At 42.6% G+C, this 18,320-nt stretch overlaps 1 protein-coding gene across 2 annotated transcripts in view; it reads right to left on the reverse strand.

Moving 5' to 3' along the window:
* EXOC4 (exocyst complex component 4) overlaps positions 1-18,320 on the reverse strand; it is a 1,827,849-nt gene that overhangs the window by 1,748,508 nt on the left and 61,021 nt on the right. For both annotated transcript variants that reach the window (XM_086918922.1, XM_086918920.1), the window contains exons 2-3: positions 4,773-4,962; positions 3,305-3,499 (exon numbers count right to left, since the gene is read on the reverse strand). In XM_086918922.1, the coding sequence (XP_086775048.1) occupies positions 3,305-3,499; positions 4,773-4,962 (385 nt within the window). The remainder of the gene's footprint in view (positions 1-3,304; positions 3,500-4,772; positions 4,963-18,320) is intronic.

The raw sequence follows: 18,320 nt of genomic DNA on the forward strand, positions 1-18,320 counted from the left end.
AATTTGCAGCTCTGATTTGGAGTGTGACCTGGCACAACAAGCCAGCAAAGCCAGGTTTCTGCAAAGAGGTTACAGCAGTACTCTAATAGAGGGAGCGATTAGACGTACTAAGAAATTCACGAGGGAGGATGCATTAGTGCCTAAAACTAAGTCTAATGCAGAGTATAGTAACAATGAGCAAATTCAATCCAGAGCCATTGTAACTTACAGTAACCAACATTCCCAGATTAGGAAAATCCTGAATAAGAACTGGAATCTGGTCAAAGGTGACCCTATAATAGGTGACCTGGTACCGGACAGACCTAGCCTAACTTTTCGTAAATCCCCCAGCCTTGCCAGTGCCCTAGTAAGCAATACATTAGAACCCGCAAAATCCTGGATGGATCACATTACTGGTTTCAAAAAGTGTCTTACATGCAAAGCTTGTCGCCACGGAGTCAACAAAACTCGCGCCCTTTTTCAGACAAACCCTTTGTTATCAATAAAAGACTTACATGCAGGACAGAATACGTTGTCTATGTCCTGCAGTGCCCTTGTGGACTACAATATGTGGGAAGTACGCGCCCACCTGCCCACAAGCGCATCTTGCAACATCTAAGGGCAATCTCCGGAAAGGACCAGGCCTATCCAGTGGCTAGACACTTTGAAACCACACATAATAGTGACCCCAGTAGCTTGCAATATTTCCTTGTGGACTCAGTCTTGCCTCTAAAAAGAGGAGGTAACCGAGACGCAAAATTACGCCTCTTGGAAACTAGGTTCATCCTTGAGTTCAATACAAAGAGCCCCGGGGGTTTAAATAATAGCGAGGATCTTTATACTTGTCTCTAGCCAATGTAAATCTGCTGATCGTTACTTTTGAATGTATCATGAACTTATTTTTTGAGAAAAAATTTATAGGTGTATGAACTATTTCCCCTAACTGGCTCTCGATCTGTTTTTATCTGACTCTGCTACCTGCTGTTAACTGTAGCATGTTTTTAACAACCAGTATTAGCACCTTTTCACTTTAAAACACTTTCTGATCTGCAGTAACTATAAGAGGTTGATTTAAAAGTGCATGTCTTTATTGTCTTTATCGGTGTGTGCAGTTTTCTTTGGGTATGCCCACTGGGGCGCAATTTTCTTTCCTGTGTGAAGCCATGTGTTCTTTGACTACAAATGATAGATCAGGGTTCCTAAAACTGAATATATTTACATATGAACAAAGGTTACATATACTGACCGAATTGTGTATATATATGGAGTATAATTGATGAAATTGTTATGGATTAATTTTTTAACCATGTGTATATATATGAAATTTATTTATTTATATAAATTTTAAAGAGAATTTTATACTCTACTAATGCATTTATACACATTGGAACCCGTTGGGCACCATGCCCTTTATTCTTTGTTGACTTAACACAGTATGTCTTCACTGTCGATGAAATGAAAAAAATGTGAACTGCACAGCTGTAGTGAATTAGGCACTAGCACTTTATAATCCCTCGTTTGCGTCCATGACACGCTATGTGAACAAGCCTCTCTTGAGGTGAAACGCGTCATGGCGAATTGCAGGCTGTAACTCTGGCACGGAATAAAATGCACTGAGAAACTGCACTTACTTTGTGGTCTCTCTCTTTTCGTTGTTCTGCGTGGAAGGCAGAGGGAATACGACGACCTTTTGGATATATATATATATATATATATATATATATATATATATATATATATACACATACATATATAACTTATCCTGTGGCGATTGCCACTGGGTCGTTATAGTTCGGAACGTATTTCTATAGGAAATGAATTTGTGTGTTGCTAATAACTTAGGTGCTGTTTGACGAACCTCCACAAAACTTTACAAAAATAAAAGTGCTACTTTATGACTAGTTTGTGCATGGAATGTTTTGGGGTGTTCCGTCAAGTGGGCTGAAGAAAAAAGGGTATCCCGAAATGCATATTCTCCATTCATTTATCCATAGGAACTTTGGACACAGCTATAGCCAAAACTGCTGCACAGATTTACAACAAATTTGTCAGAAAGCTAGATCTTGGTCCAGAAGAGTTCATTTTGTGATTTGGTGTAAATTCGTTCAGCAGTTTTTGAGCAAATAATGCAAAGAAATTCTGTATATCTAGGAACGTTGGGCCTCTGCAGATCCCAACAGATCTCAAGCTGAGATCTGTTTGGCTACCATCACCTCAACCAGGAAGTGCAACTATCTTCGAACTAGGTACTCAGTCTTGAGACCTAAAAAAAGTTTCTTTTTTGGATACCCTGACCCCCTAGGCCTGTGGCAAGCACCCTTTCACTCAAATGTAAAAGGTCACAGAGAATGGAGGCACACACCCCTCTTCCCTTAATATAATTTATCGGACCCATCTCTTATGACATGGTAGTCACCTACCAGATCATATCCTAATATGAATCGGGGGAGGAGAGAATAAAATATCACACAGACAGACAGACAGACACACACACAGACACACACACACACACACACACACACACACAAAAGAATTTGTGTGGAATAAAGTTAGAGGATATGTTGAAACCCAAGAAGTGTAAATCATTTATTCTTGACCCAAATACAGAGGGATTTAAAGAGGGAGTGGTTCTTTGTAGCAAGGAGCCCCCTTCTAAATAGGCAGACGAAGGCTCAAAAATTACTTCCACACCAGTACAAATAGACATTGCCGATTTTAGGTACCACTCCCAAATTCGTCTTAAAGCTTAGCAAAAGCTTGTGGCCCATGAAAAAAATAGCCTCTTTGGAACAGTCCACCTTCGAAAGCAGTTGGAGTATTGTTCCCAGTGCCAAAAAAGTATGAACTCAAAGAAGAGTGCTTTCTCAAGCATGACACGAAGGCTTTGAGAATGTGAGTTGCTGACAAGTACTGTTAGCATTGCCTAAAGTCAATCACATGCCTGAAGGAGAAAGGCAACATTTCTTTTTTTCCCAGCCCAACTGGATCTCAAATGTGCAAGAAGATACCTCTTCCAGGAGGACGGACTAAAAATAATTAAGGCACTGCCAAAAAACCAGAAGCACAGAGTGACATCTTTCCATGTGTAAAACCTAAGGGTAGAAAAAGAAAGAACTGAGTTGGAATAGTTAGTGATGCATGCTGAGGAGGCTTTGCCAGAGTGTGAGGCTCCGCTGGAGATCCCTTTCTCAACATTTTACGAACAGCATTTTTTACAATCATTTTCCAGCCCTGCCTTTGAATTGGCAATTCCTGACCAGTTGGGAACATGTAAAGAGCACGAATAGCAGAACGAATGCAATCCTACTGAGCTGTTCCTTCTTACCAGCATGTCAGTGGCATTCAGATAGTGCTTGCTGGCCATGCACTGCTCCAGCTTCTGAGGCACTTGTTTGATGTTCTCAATCTCATCCAGCAGATTCAGGACATGCTTATGTTCAATGCCCTCGATCCAGAGCTTACGCAGCTCATCTCGCTTGCAGTGTAGAAGCATCTTGCATGAGAGAAGATTCTCTTTCACCTAGAGATGACAAAAGACACACAGTCAAAATACAGAATAGCGCTCAGTCACACAACTTATGCAGTGCTACTATTTGCTGCACTACATAAAGAAAACAAACGTACCATTGTTCACATTTCTAGATTTAAGGAACTGTATCCCACTTAATGGCAAAAGGCACCTACAGAAATTACAAAAGCTTCTCCTTGGGCCGCTGCGGGCGTCTTGGTGGATGTTAATGGCAATATGTGCCACAAGTCAAGAAGATCGTACGTTTTTGCTACAAATGGAATAGAATCTCTTAAATACATCTGAAATAGCTCTTTAGGTCTGACATTAGTCAATTGTTTTTGATTCTAATATAAGATACATATGCAATTACAAATACTCTAATGGGTGCTTTCAATGAGCTCTTTGCAGACAATGGTCTGTTGAGTCATTCACATTCTTCTGCTGCCCACCACAGCATGCAGCCACATGAGGCAAGAGTCAGGACCCTTCAACCACTGACTTAGCTCTCCTTGAGTGACAGCATTGAGATCTTGCACCATGAAGGGTTACATACTAACAGAGTCCTCGGGTAAACATTTACAGAACGCCCTCACAAAAATTGGCAAAGCCAAAAGTAGGCAGCCAATGCCAATCCTTTTTCCTTTGTCAAGGCTTGTTTTAAACATATGATTTACACAATTGTTCCTTTAACCAAAACGCTGCACAATTTCCATATGTAAGCAATCACTCTCTTCTTATCTAGTAAGTCCAATACGTTTATTAATTACTGACAACATTGCTTTGATTTTACCGTGGAAATGACCTCATCATCACTAAAGCAGAAACATGTCCATTATGTCAACTGTCCAGGAAGACAAAAGTAGAGATAAACCTTTATGGTCATTTATGCACTGTTATTTTGTTCTTCTTTGTAACATCATGCTTGTTGGGAGAAACGAGGACAGTGAGTTTTCTGTTTAAAAGAGGCTAACAACTAAGACAGGCAGATCCAAAGACTCTGAGCCTCAAACACCAGAGAAATAAGCAAAGAAAGGATGAACCTCTTCAGTTACAGGAGGCAGACGAATGGCAGATCATACAGTCCGTGGGTATTTTGAAGCACAAGCCTGCAGCCATTGCCTTGCCCACTAATGAACATTAGAGGAATTTTTACAGCTAAGAAACACCCACATCAAAGAACCATTAATGATATGTGGAGCAGGGAGTTCGAAAAATATAGATATGGTGTGGAGATGGGGGTCACTATACTATGTGCAAACAGTTAAGCTAAGCCACATTGTACCTGCTTGATTTTGTTTCGCGAGTTGGTGATTCGCTCTGTAATGCTCTGATATGTGGCAATGGCTGTTGTGAGCTCAGTGTAGTGCTGAACAATCAGCTGGTCCAGGTCTCGATCACATTTCTCATAGGCATCCTCCAGACGGCCCTTCTCGGTCTCCCTTTCTCGGGCATCATCACTAGAAGACAGGGTCCTGTCAAAATTGAAAGCATTCTCAGGTTACTTCATCAAGTTGGTCATGTGAAATGGTGTCTGATATATTCTATTTAGTACTTTCAATTAGACTCCCATCACATTAAAGTCTATTTTTAATTTAACAATATTGTTAGATATTTCACTTCATATAGCCTCATGTGGAAGCCCAATATGGCTGAAACAGCCAATGGCAAGTAACAAAGCGGAATGGGGACGGAAGAGTGGGAGGAGGCTAGCAACAGCACCGGACAGGGCGATAGGGGGCAAGCAACAACACAGGACAGGGTGGGAAGGTGCAAACAACAATGCAGGAAGAGGTGTGAGGAGGCAAGCAACTGGACGTGATGGGATGGGATGGGATGGGGCAAGCAACAACCTGCAGAGGGGTCAAAGGGAGTATGTAACAACACCAGGAGAGTTGAAGGGAGCAAGTAACAACACAGAGAGGGACAGGAGGGAGCGAGTAACAACATGGAGTGGGCAGCAGGGTGGGAGGGAGCAAGCGACAACAAAGATTGGGTCGTAAGGCAACAAGCAACAACAGAGATGGGGCAGGCAACAAGATTGAGAGGGAAAGCAACAACACAGAGAGGATGGTAATCAACAATATAGAGAGATTGGAGGGGACAAGCGACCACACAGAGAGACAGGACGGTGCGAAGGGCAACCAACAACACAGAGAGGGATAGGCGTAGATGCACATGAAGGAGATAGCTGACAAACACATACCCTTTTATGGAGTACTTCAACTAAAAGAAAATTGTAGCTCTGAATGTACTTGGCCATGCTCCATGGGAGAGACAAAAAACACAAAGAGGAAAAAAAGCCGGCATGCGCTGCTCAAAGGGAAACAAGATGAGAGTGATGAGCAAGCCAACCACTGCTAGGTAATGGGCAGGGTCTAAACCCACTGTAAACTAACAAAATGTCTTGCAAGCCACAACATGTGCTGTTTTCGGCAAGACCTAAAAATACTAAGAACTTGATAGATCAATTTAACATCTTGAGCCTTAAAAAGGTACTTGATTTTATTTTTATTATAGACACTTGTTTTGGAAGCGCACACATTCTTGGCACATTCATGCTGACCTATTGTGATAGCTTAAACACCTTCCACATTCCATTCTAACCTTGCAAAAATGTGTATAATATCCAATTGCATAGGATTTTGTGTATATCTTAGCAGCTGATCTCCTCAATAGGTTATTCCATGTCCCCCATTCTGTCACCTTGTTATCATACTCCACTTTGAAAAAAGTTATTTAGAACAGCACGTGGTCAATAAAGTCCCCTCATAGTCAGCATAAAATAAACTGATTTAAAAGCTACTGATGATTCAGTGGCTTAAATATGGTACTTCAACTAACAAGCTGAGGATATGCTTTGAACTGTCTGCTGTCCTGAGAAGACATGCTATCGACAGTTATCAGCAGTACTACCCCCACCATGGATAAAAACAGCTACATGTGACAATAGTCCTGTAACCATGCAAACTATCTGAAATGGCTTTTCCAACCTTGCCCTCCCTTATCTACTATGCAATGAACATCTGGGATGAACTCCTTAAATGCTGATTTTTGCCTCCAAAGCGCATCTGCTGTATCCACGTACTTATCTATTATGTTTTCCTGTACCAGCTTAACTAGCTGATGTTGTTTTACAGTGCTTTGATACCCTGCCGGGTCACATTTGCGCTTTACAAAACTTTTAAAATAAATGGTTGCAGATTATGTGGAACTTTTAGGAAATACCTCCCCCCCAATCAATCAATCCTGCAGTATTTATCAGACACTCGAAAATTTCGCGATTTGCAATAAAGTCGCAAAATCAGCACTTTTGTAAAAAGACAGTGCTTTTTACAAAAGTGACACTGAAATTCAAGGAATGCGGACCCTCCCTTCTATTGGCCCTGTGGCTCTCGTAGGGTCTTCACAGCAGGCAGGGGAGGTGGTGTTTATTTACACTCCTCACCTGCCTTGCTGGTCATTTCTTTGTCTGGATGGGAGCCCGACTGCCACTGACCTGCTAACTTCGGAGGAGCATCGTCTGTATGCTGGAGCTGGAGAGGAGGTGGAGTGGAGAGACCTGGTAGGTTCTCCCTGTCCCGGCTTCCTGACCTGTGCATTTAGGCCAGCCGCACACGGGGCATGTAGCAGGCCTTGGGTGGCATTTCTGTTTTTTTACATTGTTCTGGGCCCGCCATGAGCCCCGTGTGCACTTTTTTGTTTTGGGCCCACCGCCCAAAACAAAAAAAAAATTTTTGCATTGTTTTAGGCCCACCACATGCCCAGTTTCTTGTTGGCCCATGGGCATTGTTTTTTGTTTGGTTTTGGGCCCGCCACACACCGGGCACGCGACGGGCCCTGGGTGGCATTATTTTAGGGGAAATTTGTGTTGGGCCCGCCGCAAATGCATATGCGAAAGCGCAGATCCTTGAGGTCTAAATCCATATTTGTGAAGTCCTACTTGTAATGGGTGGGAGGGCTGTGCGTGGCCCCACACAGTTTGCATCATGTCTTTTCACAGGAGTAGCCCAATGTCAATTCATGGTTTTGCGATGGAATTCTGTGTAATCTTGTGGGTTGCATTGTTTATTTTGTTTTTTTTGGGGGTGGTTGGCAATTTTTGGATTTTCCGTACACACCCTTTAAGCACTGTTGCCTGCTCCCCCTCCCCTCCCCCCCCACCCCACCCCCCTCCCCCCGAGTGCAAATGCCTGGCTTATGTGCTAATATCTTCAAAGTACACTTGTACAAATTTGTTTTGGACAGTTTTAGATTTCCCTTTCTTTGCAGGTGACTCATCATGCACATTTTTTCCCTTTTTCCTCCAAACATGCAACCTCATTTGCAAAAATGTACATTTTTTCCCTTGTGGTTCAATTGCCTTTGTCATGTTATTTTTTATTTGCAGGCACTTTGAAGCACGGTTGGTTGTTTTTTCAAAATAATTTTTGCATTATGTTTTTTATGTTGGTACAACCCACCACTCTCCCCCACCGCCCTGCACAGATGACTCTAACTTGTCTAAAGGGACCACACATGTGTGCTATTGCACTGCAGAGTCATGAAACTTTGCCCCAAAAGGTTTCATGGTTTCCTTTCTTTGCAACTGCCCATACTGTCACTGTGTGACCTCAGCTCCATTTGAGGATGCCATTCTCCACTGTGTTAGTGTTCCAACAAGTTATTCTTTTTTTCCTCTTGATTTGCATGTGCTTCAGAGTTTAGTGCTAGTGCATTTTTTTTAATTGCTGCATCCCTAAATTTTATAAACTTGCTGTGGAACAATTGCAATGCCTTTTTCCCCCCTTTAGAACGCATCAAATAATACCAAATACATGTTCAGGCCAGTCCAGTAACTGCACCACACCCCTATACAGAGGACTGAGACTTGCCTAAAGTAAACAAGTGTGCCATTTCCCTACAAAGGACTTCTGCCTACCTGTATGTATTAACACTCCATGTATGCAACTTCGCTTCAAAAAGTTTCCTGTTCTCCTTTCTTTGCAACAGACCATGCTGTTGTAACACCGTTTGCTCAACTTCGTTTGGAAAGTGCCATTTTCCATTAGGGTTTTGTTTCAACAAGTTTTCAATTTTTTTGCCATTTGCTAGTCCTTCTGAGTTACGTGCATTTTTAATCACTGCTTCTTTACATTTTCTTAACGTTCAATTCAACAATTGCGATGCTTTTTTTCCCTTTGGAACGCATCCACAAACACAAATATATTTGTAGGTGAGTTACGTGACTTTTCCACAACCACCAAGATCTTTTGGATTCAAAGGGAGCAACAAGCCCCCAAAACAAAAGCAGGATGGAGAAGTTTCTGCGGCATGTGAAGGCTGTGCAGCACCGATCACATCTACCTACCCATATAACAGCAGCAGATCAGGCCAGAGAGTATGGTGACTTGATGCATGCTGATGGTGGAGTGCTGTTTTGCAGGGTGTGCAATGTGGCGGTAGACCACATCTGGAAACACAGAGTGGATATGCATGTGCCGTCCCAAAAATACTTGAAGGGCTGTGCAGCTGCTCCAGGCCCTCACTCTATACCAAAAGGTGCCTGTGAGATGACTGAACTCACTTTTTCCGAAGACTACAGCTGCCAGTGCCTCAAACCAGGAAATAATAAGTGAGTGGGTCAATGTCTGCACAGCGCTGAATATTTCCGCTGAGCAAAACCAACCACCCTGTGTTGCGCAAGTTTGTACACGAGCGAGTAAGCAATGGTTTGGCGATACCTGGAAGTCTGGAAAACAGGGGGGAGAGCAAGGGATGGTGTTCACCTGGGGTGAACGGAGAATACTCCTATTCCCCTGGTCAAGGACTGAGTAAAACAAAGAGAGGAGTACCACCAGAGGTAAAACTGAAGGTTTCCTAAAGGGGGGTTTTGAATGATAAAAGGAAAGGATTCATCCTTTTGTAAGAAACCCCTCACTCACCAACCTAGTGGTGACATGCTTCATCATCGGGGTCCATCCTGGTGGCCTAGCGTCACCAGGGCGTGCTTCAACACCTGAAGTACAGTGGAGCAGGTTGTGAATGTAGGTGCAAAAAAAGGAATGTTAAAAATTGTCCCGGTTTAACTTATAAAAATGTGAATTTTATTTTAACGCAACTGGACAATGTTAAAAAGGGGTGACGAGATACTGGGAGAGAAGTTACAACCAAAGTATCTCTATATGTGTATTGGTGGGTTGGTCAACATGTTTCTACCATAAGGGTGAGTACCCGGTATTCATCAGGACCATGAACAAGGAGATGGACGGTATGGGCCCCCTAAAAGGCACACCCTATCCTAAATCCTCATGTACCTATTGGCAAAATAGCCAATGGTAAGATGCTCGATCAAAAATGGATGAGCATGAGTATTAAAAAGCAAAAGACCTGTGGAGAAGAGAGAAAGTAAACATTTGTCAGGCCTGGTCATTCTTACTAGCCTGTTACGTCGTGCTGTGTCTCTGTGCTTTCATACTTCATGCCACTGTAATTAGGGAAGCTTCTTGTGATCAAAATCGTGGTAATCAGGTGTCCGTGGAGGGCTTATTGTAGTGCCAGGACAGGTATGCTTATCAATAGGTGCGTGCTCTATCGCATGCATTATTTTTATCGCAATCCCACTCATTCTTGTTAATACAAAAATTGGCACGATATCTCATTCTGTTCACCCAACTATGGTGGTCAGGAAAATCGGAGTGCAAAGTTTGCCCGTATATATAAATAACGCACAAGGACTAACAAGCGCTAAAAGAAGTAAGCATTTCCCCCGTCATGCAGTACTTGTGTGCCTCTCTATGTTACATGTTTGTTAGTCCTTGTGCGTTATTTATACATACGGGCAAACTTTGCACTCCGATTTTCCTGACCACCACTGGCTTGTGCAATTTTTGGAAGGCTAACCAAATTACCGCAAATGTATAGTATAACAAAATGCAACAATACATCATTCAGACACACAGAAAAAAAAACCAGACATTTTATTTTTCCTTAACTTATCAATCGTTTTGTGTGAAGCGTATTTGCCTGGCACCCGGAGGCAAGTAACTTCAATGTTAGAATGAAAGAACTGTTCCTTCATTAAGTACAAAAAAACAGGCAACTCCTTTCATCAGATCCCAGGGTTTATCCTAACGAGAGAACACCTTTCAAAGTAGTCCAATTTCATTTACAACAAAAACTTGAACTTCGTTCCATACAAGTATGACTTCAGCTATGCTTTACTATCCTGTTTTGAAATGAGAGACAACATCAGGGGTCATCACATAAGAAGTTTAATGGGAAAGAACACAATCATTCACCACATGATCCTTGACCACAAATTAGAACTATAAGGCGATATTTCAAAGCTCTGTATTAGTGCCTTCTTTCCAACCTCAATTTGGTATAGCTTTTAAGTGGATCTACAATGCTAATTACCCACTTTTACTGATAGTCTTACACGATGAGGGAAGTCATCTGCAGGGAAAGCCCCTGTTCACAACTGGACACACGCACATAGCTACAGGGTTGATTTATGTTCAAAGATTTGCTAAGTCCTACTCTTTTGAATAACATGTAATCTATTGCACCCATGGGGCCGGAGTTGTTTATTTTATTCCACTGCTGATAAAGGGTGAATCCTACATTGATACCAGCCATGGTCCTCCTTTACTCCAACAAGAAGAAAGGGTACTTATCGGGCTCTAGAGATCTCAGGGGCAACTAAGCTGCCCTTCTAAGTTGCCATTGTCGCTCAAACCACAGAAGCCACTACTACTGCAACCTCTCTTAATTTTTAAATGTCTCTTATTTAGGGCTTGGCTTTTAGTGATTAGAGTGGTTGAACTATCATGGCTTACTTGTGAATGTTGGTTGTGAGATAGAACATTACTATCAGCCACCACATTAAGCTAACATTAAGAAAAAGTCCAGGCAGTGTTAAGTCTTAAGACAACAAGGTGATTTTATCTCCAATAACATAAAAGCTGAGTAATGTAGCCTGTGAATACTTAGTATCATTGCCTGCGCTGTTCGGATTTAAGCACATTCAAACACTGTTCTAAAAGGCAATACAGAAACATGAAGTCAAAGAGCAGTGATTCAGCAGCTCACAATATTACTAAATTCTTGGATGGAGTGAGGTCAGGGTGATTACGTTTGGATGTGTACAGGAACAGCAGTGCTTCTATAACAGCTTGTGTGTGCGCAGTTTGGTTCAGGAGCGAGTAGGCATGTCTGCAGCGAAGGAGGACGAGAAACAATCTGCTCTAGCATTCTCAAGCTTTCTTGACCGTTGACGGCTGTCAGTCTCAGTGTTTATGGTCAGATGTAGAAATGTGCCTAACTGGATGCCGCTGTAAAAGGCTCCCAGGCAAAGTATGATGTTGGTACTCATTTGGAGACCAGGCCTCCACAAGTTAATGTAGGGAACTGATCAAAAGCCTCCCACCAGTAGACACACAGTGGGCATAGTAAACATTTCAGGATTATGACAGGCCTTTGGTAAATTGTGCCCTAACAGCAGTCTGTTCAGAGGGATTCTGATATTCCTTTGTGCCTCGTTACAGCCCTCCGATGCAGCCTTTGGTCTGGATGGGCAACCGTCTCAGATCATTGATCCCTGCACTGCATGGTGAACAAGAGTTCTCACATAAGCAGGTAGAACGGCTGTACTTTTAGGAACTGGGGCTGAATACAGACATGTTCTAACTACACTGCAGCGACAGCAAGTTTCTTCCTCAATCATCGAGACAGCAGGTTTGACCCACTATACAGATTAAGACAGGGAGAGGCAGTAGAGGGTGTATGCAAACGGCTTGTACCCCATGACTGTAGGACAGTTGCCACCCACAAAGGCGGCAATATTGTCTGGTAATAGGGGACGGAAGGGTACCCACTCTGGGAGTTGTGCAATCATCCAACAAAATCAAGCACTCTGTTGACGAACAATATTCAAAATCATCTACAGCTGCTGACAGGGTATTCATCAACAATTCATCTGCCCTGGATAAACTGTGTTGTCAGAATGAGAAACATTGTGAAAAAGATCATACAGATTGAAGCGAGACTCCAGACAGATTTGTCTCGATGAGAAAAGCCCTTGCTAACTTAACATGGGGTGTGGCTACACTGCCAGTTCACAATCCAGGCACTACCAAATAACAGAATGTTATATGGATAAAAACTGCTCTTCTAAGAAAAGTTCCTTATTTGTAACATTATATGTCACTTATTTTTTTATATTCATTTTAATCCATGAACGTAATAAACATTTATCATTGTGGCCCATATGTATATCGAGCCTTCTGTGGGAGGGCATTCATTTTTAGGTCAAAGCCTACAAGACAGCCTAGCAGTCTGGTTGCCAAGACTTCTTGTGGACATTCTGACAAGCTTCCTTAGGAATGCGTTCCGCTCATTGCTTATCATTGACTCTGTGGTTTGTAACTGACATTTTCTGGCTTTCTATTTGCTGGCTATATTTGGTTTAGGCAGTCCAACATGTCTTTGTCCCTCCCGTAGAGCAAAACGTGTTCACTATTGCTCCTTTTTTTCCCGAATCCTCCATTTTGTGAACTGGCCTTTACATTTGGCTCTTATCTTGTCACATTTGGTGTTCGTTCGAAGACAGAGGTCAAATGTCAATCTCTGACTTCCAAGGGACCGTGTTCTTTACTTTTCTTTTTCTGACTTCAAAGTGAGAGTATTTATATGACAATCTTACCAGGAAATGGAAAATATAAGGTTTTTTCCTAGCACACAACACAAATTATATGTTGGTAAATGCACAGTGCAAATATTTCAGAATATGTCAGAACTAGGAAAGCACAAATAAAGCACTTTTTTTGTAATTTGGAAGTTGGGTGGAAACAAATGTTTTAATACAATCAAAACAAAATCCATACACTAAGGGATGCCATTTCCACATGTTGTCCGTCCACTGTATAGATTTATCAGTAAACTGTTAGTGCAAATCTAATGGTCATTTCAATTAAAAAATGTGTTGTCTGCAACAGCAGAGGGTTACCACACCATGAAAACTTGACTCTTCAGCACTCTACTCCACTCCATGGCACTTTACTCCACTCCTAGCTATGCCACTCCACAACACTCTACACTCGACTCCCATCCACTCTGACACTCTACTTTACTCCACCCCTAAGGCTCTACTCCACCATTCTGCGCCCTTCCAAGCTATGCCGCTCTACAACACTTCACTCAACTCTATGCCCCTCCACTCTATGGCTAAAACACATTGGCAACACCAGTAGCTCTGGCAAAGACGAGGCTAAATTGGCTCTGCCAATGCTTGTTGGCACTGCAATGGAACATTTCTTCTTTAACAGTTTTATGTACTGCAAACATGGTCCAATGACACTGGTCGCTTTAGACAAGTAGCAGCTACATTACAAATGGTCAGATATTTTTTTGGGGGTATGAGAAGATACTTATTTGCCAGAAATCACAGGTTGTTGATACCTGGAATCGAACCTGGGGGCCCAGTTTTAAAGTCGGCAGCACTGACCAGAACACCACACCCTCCGATTACATTTCATCAGCTTGTGTCATGCAGGAAACCCTGATGAATGGGGGCTCAACATGTATGGGGGCCAGACTGAAAACCTTTTTATTTCATTGATTAAAATGTATATTAAAAAACAAAAATAATAAACCTTTTTCAGAGAGGAACGTTCTCGATACATCGTTGATTAAAGAATATTTGACACAACAAGCAATTGATTGGGAACACATTCCCATAAATAATGTAATTATATATTCCATTAATTGGCGTTGCCCGTTTAGTTTCACTCCATGTTAAATGTGCTTCTCGACCACGTTATCCTTTCGAACCATTCAACATAAAGCTGTAACCAATAACCAAATTCTGAGTATTCTCCCATATAAAATTATATTAACTTCTATTATGCAACAATAACAGTTACATAATACAGAGAAATCAGAACTCCAAATTAACTAGCTGAGTACCTTTGAGCCACAATTTCAAAGGAGCAGAAAGTCTGAAATAATTGGACAAATAAAAGCAAAAACATTTCATGTTACAAACTAGAAGTAAATCCGTGCAAACTCTGGTGGAGAGGCAAAGGGAGATGAAAACTAATTTCCAGAACGTAACTTCTTTCGAAGGTTGCACCACTGAGGCCTCAACAAAACAGGGCACCAGAATTGAGATTCTGGATAATCTACAGTGAAGAACTCTTCTGAGAGTGTTTAGGGTCCCTTCAGATATTGCCACAGACCTGCTCTCTAAAGAGATGTTCAAGGCAGTAAAGAATCTTTTGGGGACTCGGCGGAAAGGACAGCAAGAGATACACAGGAAAGCCTTTAGAGTTTTTACTAAAGTGTGCAAAGAGAAATCAATGACATGGGGCACTGTAAAGATGTAGCACTATGCTGCAACATTTTGTCAAACATTGTTTTTTCCTAACTTCAACTCTAATATGTAAGCTTTGGTGGAAATGAGAAGGGAACAATCAGCTAAAGAGGTGACCGCATCGGTGGAATTTCCAGCTAGACTCAGAGTGGAACATGAGAGCAATCTTTTTATGTTCTTGCAAGTGGACTCGGCTGGAACCTTTCTGGAGAGTTTGAAAGAAAACTGAGAAGCCTTCTAGCAGCTTGTATTGTGGACATCATTAGGATACTGGGGGCTTGGAGTCCAAGATGGCGGAGTGAGGACTCTGCTTGCGGCGGACCAGGAGCTTTCTCCCTCCACTCCGATGTCGACAGTGCTAATAGACTGCTAAAACCTCCTAAAAGCACAGGGACGGGGGATAGACCGCGATCCTGATAACTTTATCCAGCGAAACTGAGCGGTGACTGAGCGGTGAAATGCACGAAAGCATAAGTATCCAACGAGATTGAGCGGTGGCTGAGCGGTGAAATACACGAAAGCAGTTTCAACTCGACAGGACATCATATCTGCAAAGTTTTATTTCCACTCACCCGTGGTAGTTATCTGACGCGGGGCTTTGGATTCTCACGGATATCTGACAGATGCTGTGGCGTTCGACGAGGATCTGGCGAGCGGTGAAGGTCTGGCTTGAGAGGCGGATCGCTCGCTCAGGGATCGACGTGTTTGGTCTGGCCAAACCACGGCTTGCAACTGCAACTTCGGAAGGCATGTCACCCAAACACCCTCCGCGTACTACGCAAAACACCAAGAATTCAACGACAGCTGCGGCGGCGGCGACCGCTATACACGTATCTGTGCCTTCTGTGCTCCGCCGGTCACAGGGATCTCAGCAACCAAGGCGCTGGGAGGAGCCGAGAAACCGGCAGTGAACGCGGAAACAGAAGCAGAAGCGGCAACGCTAGCAGCATAAGCCCAAGGAGGGACGGACAACCCCAATAAGACTGCTACTATAAAGGGGAGCGATAAGAAGATGGCAGGTAAGATGATCCTGCGCCCTCCTATGCTAAACTGTGGGACAGTTCCAAAAAAAACGATGCTAAAAAACGCAGACATTAATGAAAGTGCTAAATTCGGGACAGCCACAGGGGAAGATGGAATTACAGTTAATAACCATTGTGATGATCCTGTTCAGTTATCTAATACTCCTACCCTGACTGAAGGCAATAGGACTCAGGAGATAATAGAACTTGAAAGTCCTGAGACAACGATAGGGGTAGAGGCGGTGAATGGGATGGCAAACGAGAGATCCCAACCACTAAACACCGCTAAACCATTATTAGATGCTACTTCAGACTGTATTTCCAAAACTGCAGCTATCTTTTCAAAGATGGAAACTTCAATAGCAACGGCAAAAGTGCATTGGAAGAAATTAACAGCCTCGCCATGGGACCTGTGAGCAATCACGGGACAGAACAAACTTTGGAACCTAATGAGGAACACCTTTCTTCTGAGGACTGTGATTACGACACAGAGGAGGAACTGGATAAATCTACAGATAAGACTTTGAATAAGCTACCTCCACGGAAACGCAGAGGTAAAGCCAAGACAATTCACAAAAAGAGAGGTAGAGCTCTGTCTAACCTGGCTACAGGAGCAATCCCCTTAATTACAAGAAAAACTGTTATCGATAAAAGCCCGCTAAGAAAGTGGATGGAGGCTAAGGGGTTAGTCAAGAATATGACTCTAAGGCTCTCTGGGGGAAGCCCTACAGACAATGACAATGAGATACAGCAAATTCCGGAAACAGGGTCTTATTCGATGACGCAAACTCCTAACCTTATCACTAATGAACAAACCAATGAACAGACCACAGGGGAAAAAGGTCTCCTATTAGATGCTTCCTCGTCTGATCCACTAACATCAGCAGACACGGACTTTGAATTAAATAAGCCTTACGCTGAAAGTAAGAAGGCAAAATCAAAAGAAGAGACCAAGCTGGGTAATGCTGACCACCCCCAGTTAGACACTATTTTAAAGCTCCTGGTAAACCAGAGGGTAGAATCGGAGGCACACTATCAGCAGCTAAAAAGCGACAATATAAGACTGCAAACTTCAATAACTGATATAGCCTCCATATTAAAGGGGGTCACACAGGAGATAATAGAGCTCCAACAGCGTACAGTTTTGGTGGAAGAAAGAACACAACGGGTCGATGCCACTGTGGAGCGCCACGATACAGAACTAACTCAACTCCAGGGGAAAGTAGAGGACCTGGAAAATCGTTTAAGAAGATCAAACCTTAAACTGTATGGAATCCCGGAAGGGGCAGAGGGGTCAGACCCTAGGGCCTTTTTGGTGAGACTGATGCCCCGTGCATTTCCGGATCTCTCTGACTGGGACTGGGACTCCCAAGTGCAAAGAGCACATCGACTTCCACTTGGTCAAAAACGCCTGAATAGCAAATTTCCACGTCCATTTCTGATTCATTTTGGCAACTTTTTGCTACTGCAAGCGGTGTGGCAAAAAGCTAAACCCAACACTCCTATAACTATCGATAATTTTACTATTTTTGTTCGTTCAGATTTAAGCAAAGCTACGATGGATAAGAGATGGGAAATGCGCAAATTTATTGATCCAATCAATAAATTGGGTGGCCTAGCATATCTGCAAGAACCTGCCCGACTTAAAGTGATTATGAAAGGGCATACAAACTTCTTTAGTGAAGTACAGGAAGCACAGGCATACTTAACCAGTGTCAATAAGAGTAAATAGTTAAAGAGTGAAAATGAAAGAGAGGGGGCTTATATTTATCTCTGTATGATGGAAATACAGATATAACAGCCATATCTAGCTGACGACATCAGGAGAAAAAGACTAAAATAAATGGAAAAGATCTGTTACCCTATCAATACAAGATGAATCAATACTATTAGCAGACACAAAGACACAAAGGGTGGAGGGGGTGGGGCCCTAGGTTCCAAGCCGTAAGCGCTGCCTTATCAACGGCAGCAGTAGTTAAGGGGGGGAGGGGAGGGAAGGTCTTCGCAGCTTGGGGAGGGAGTGTGTGGGGTGGACGGGTGGAGGAAGGGCTGGGGGAAAAGGGGGAAAAAAATATTTTCAACCTGGTAGAAAGACTCGAGGAGAGATTTATGTTTGTTAAGTACTTTTATTTATATTTGGCAAAATACAAAATTATGTTGATAATAGGCATCACTCATCACATTAAAGATGCAGAATATTAGATGTTTGGCATGGAACGTCTCAGGGTTAAACAATAAGCGTAAGAGGCATTTAGTCGCTGAAGAACTAAGTTTATATAATCCCCACTTAGTATTTCTATCAGAAACTCACATCATAGACAGAGATAAGAAGCTGCTGAATCAACTGGGCCTCGAGATGATTATTAACTCGGCAGCTGCTTCTCCCATTAGAGGGGTGGCTATATTAAAAGACAAAAGATTCAAGGTAGAAATAACTAAGACACAATCTGATAAATGG

The sequence above is a fragment of the Lissotriton vulgaris genome, chromosome 1_1 (genome assembly GCF_964263255.1).
Source record: "Lissotriton vulgaris chromosome 1_1, aLisVul1.2, whole genome shotgun sequence".
Classification (NCBI taxonomy): domain Eukaryota; kingdom Metazoa; phylum Chordata; class Amphibia; order Caudata; family Salamandridae; genus Lissotriton; species Lissotriton vulgaris.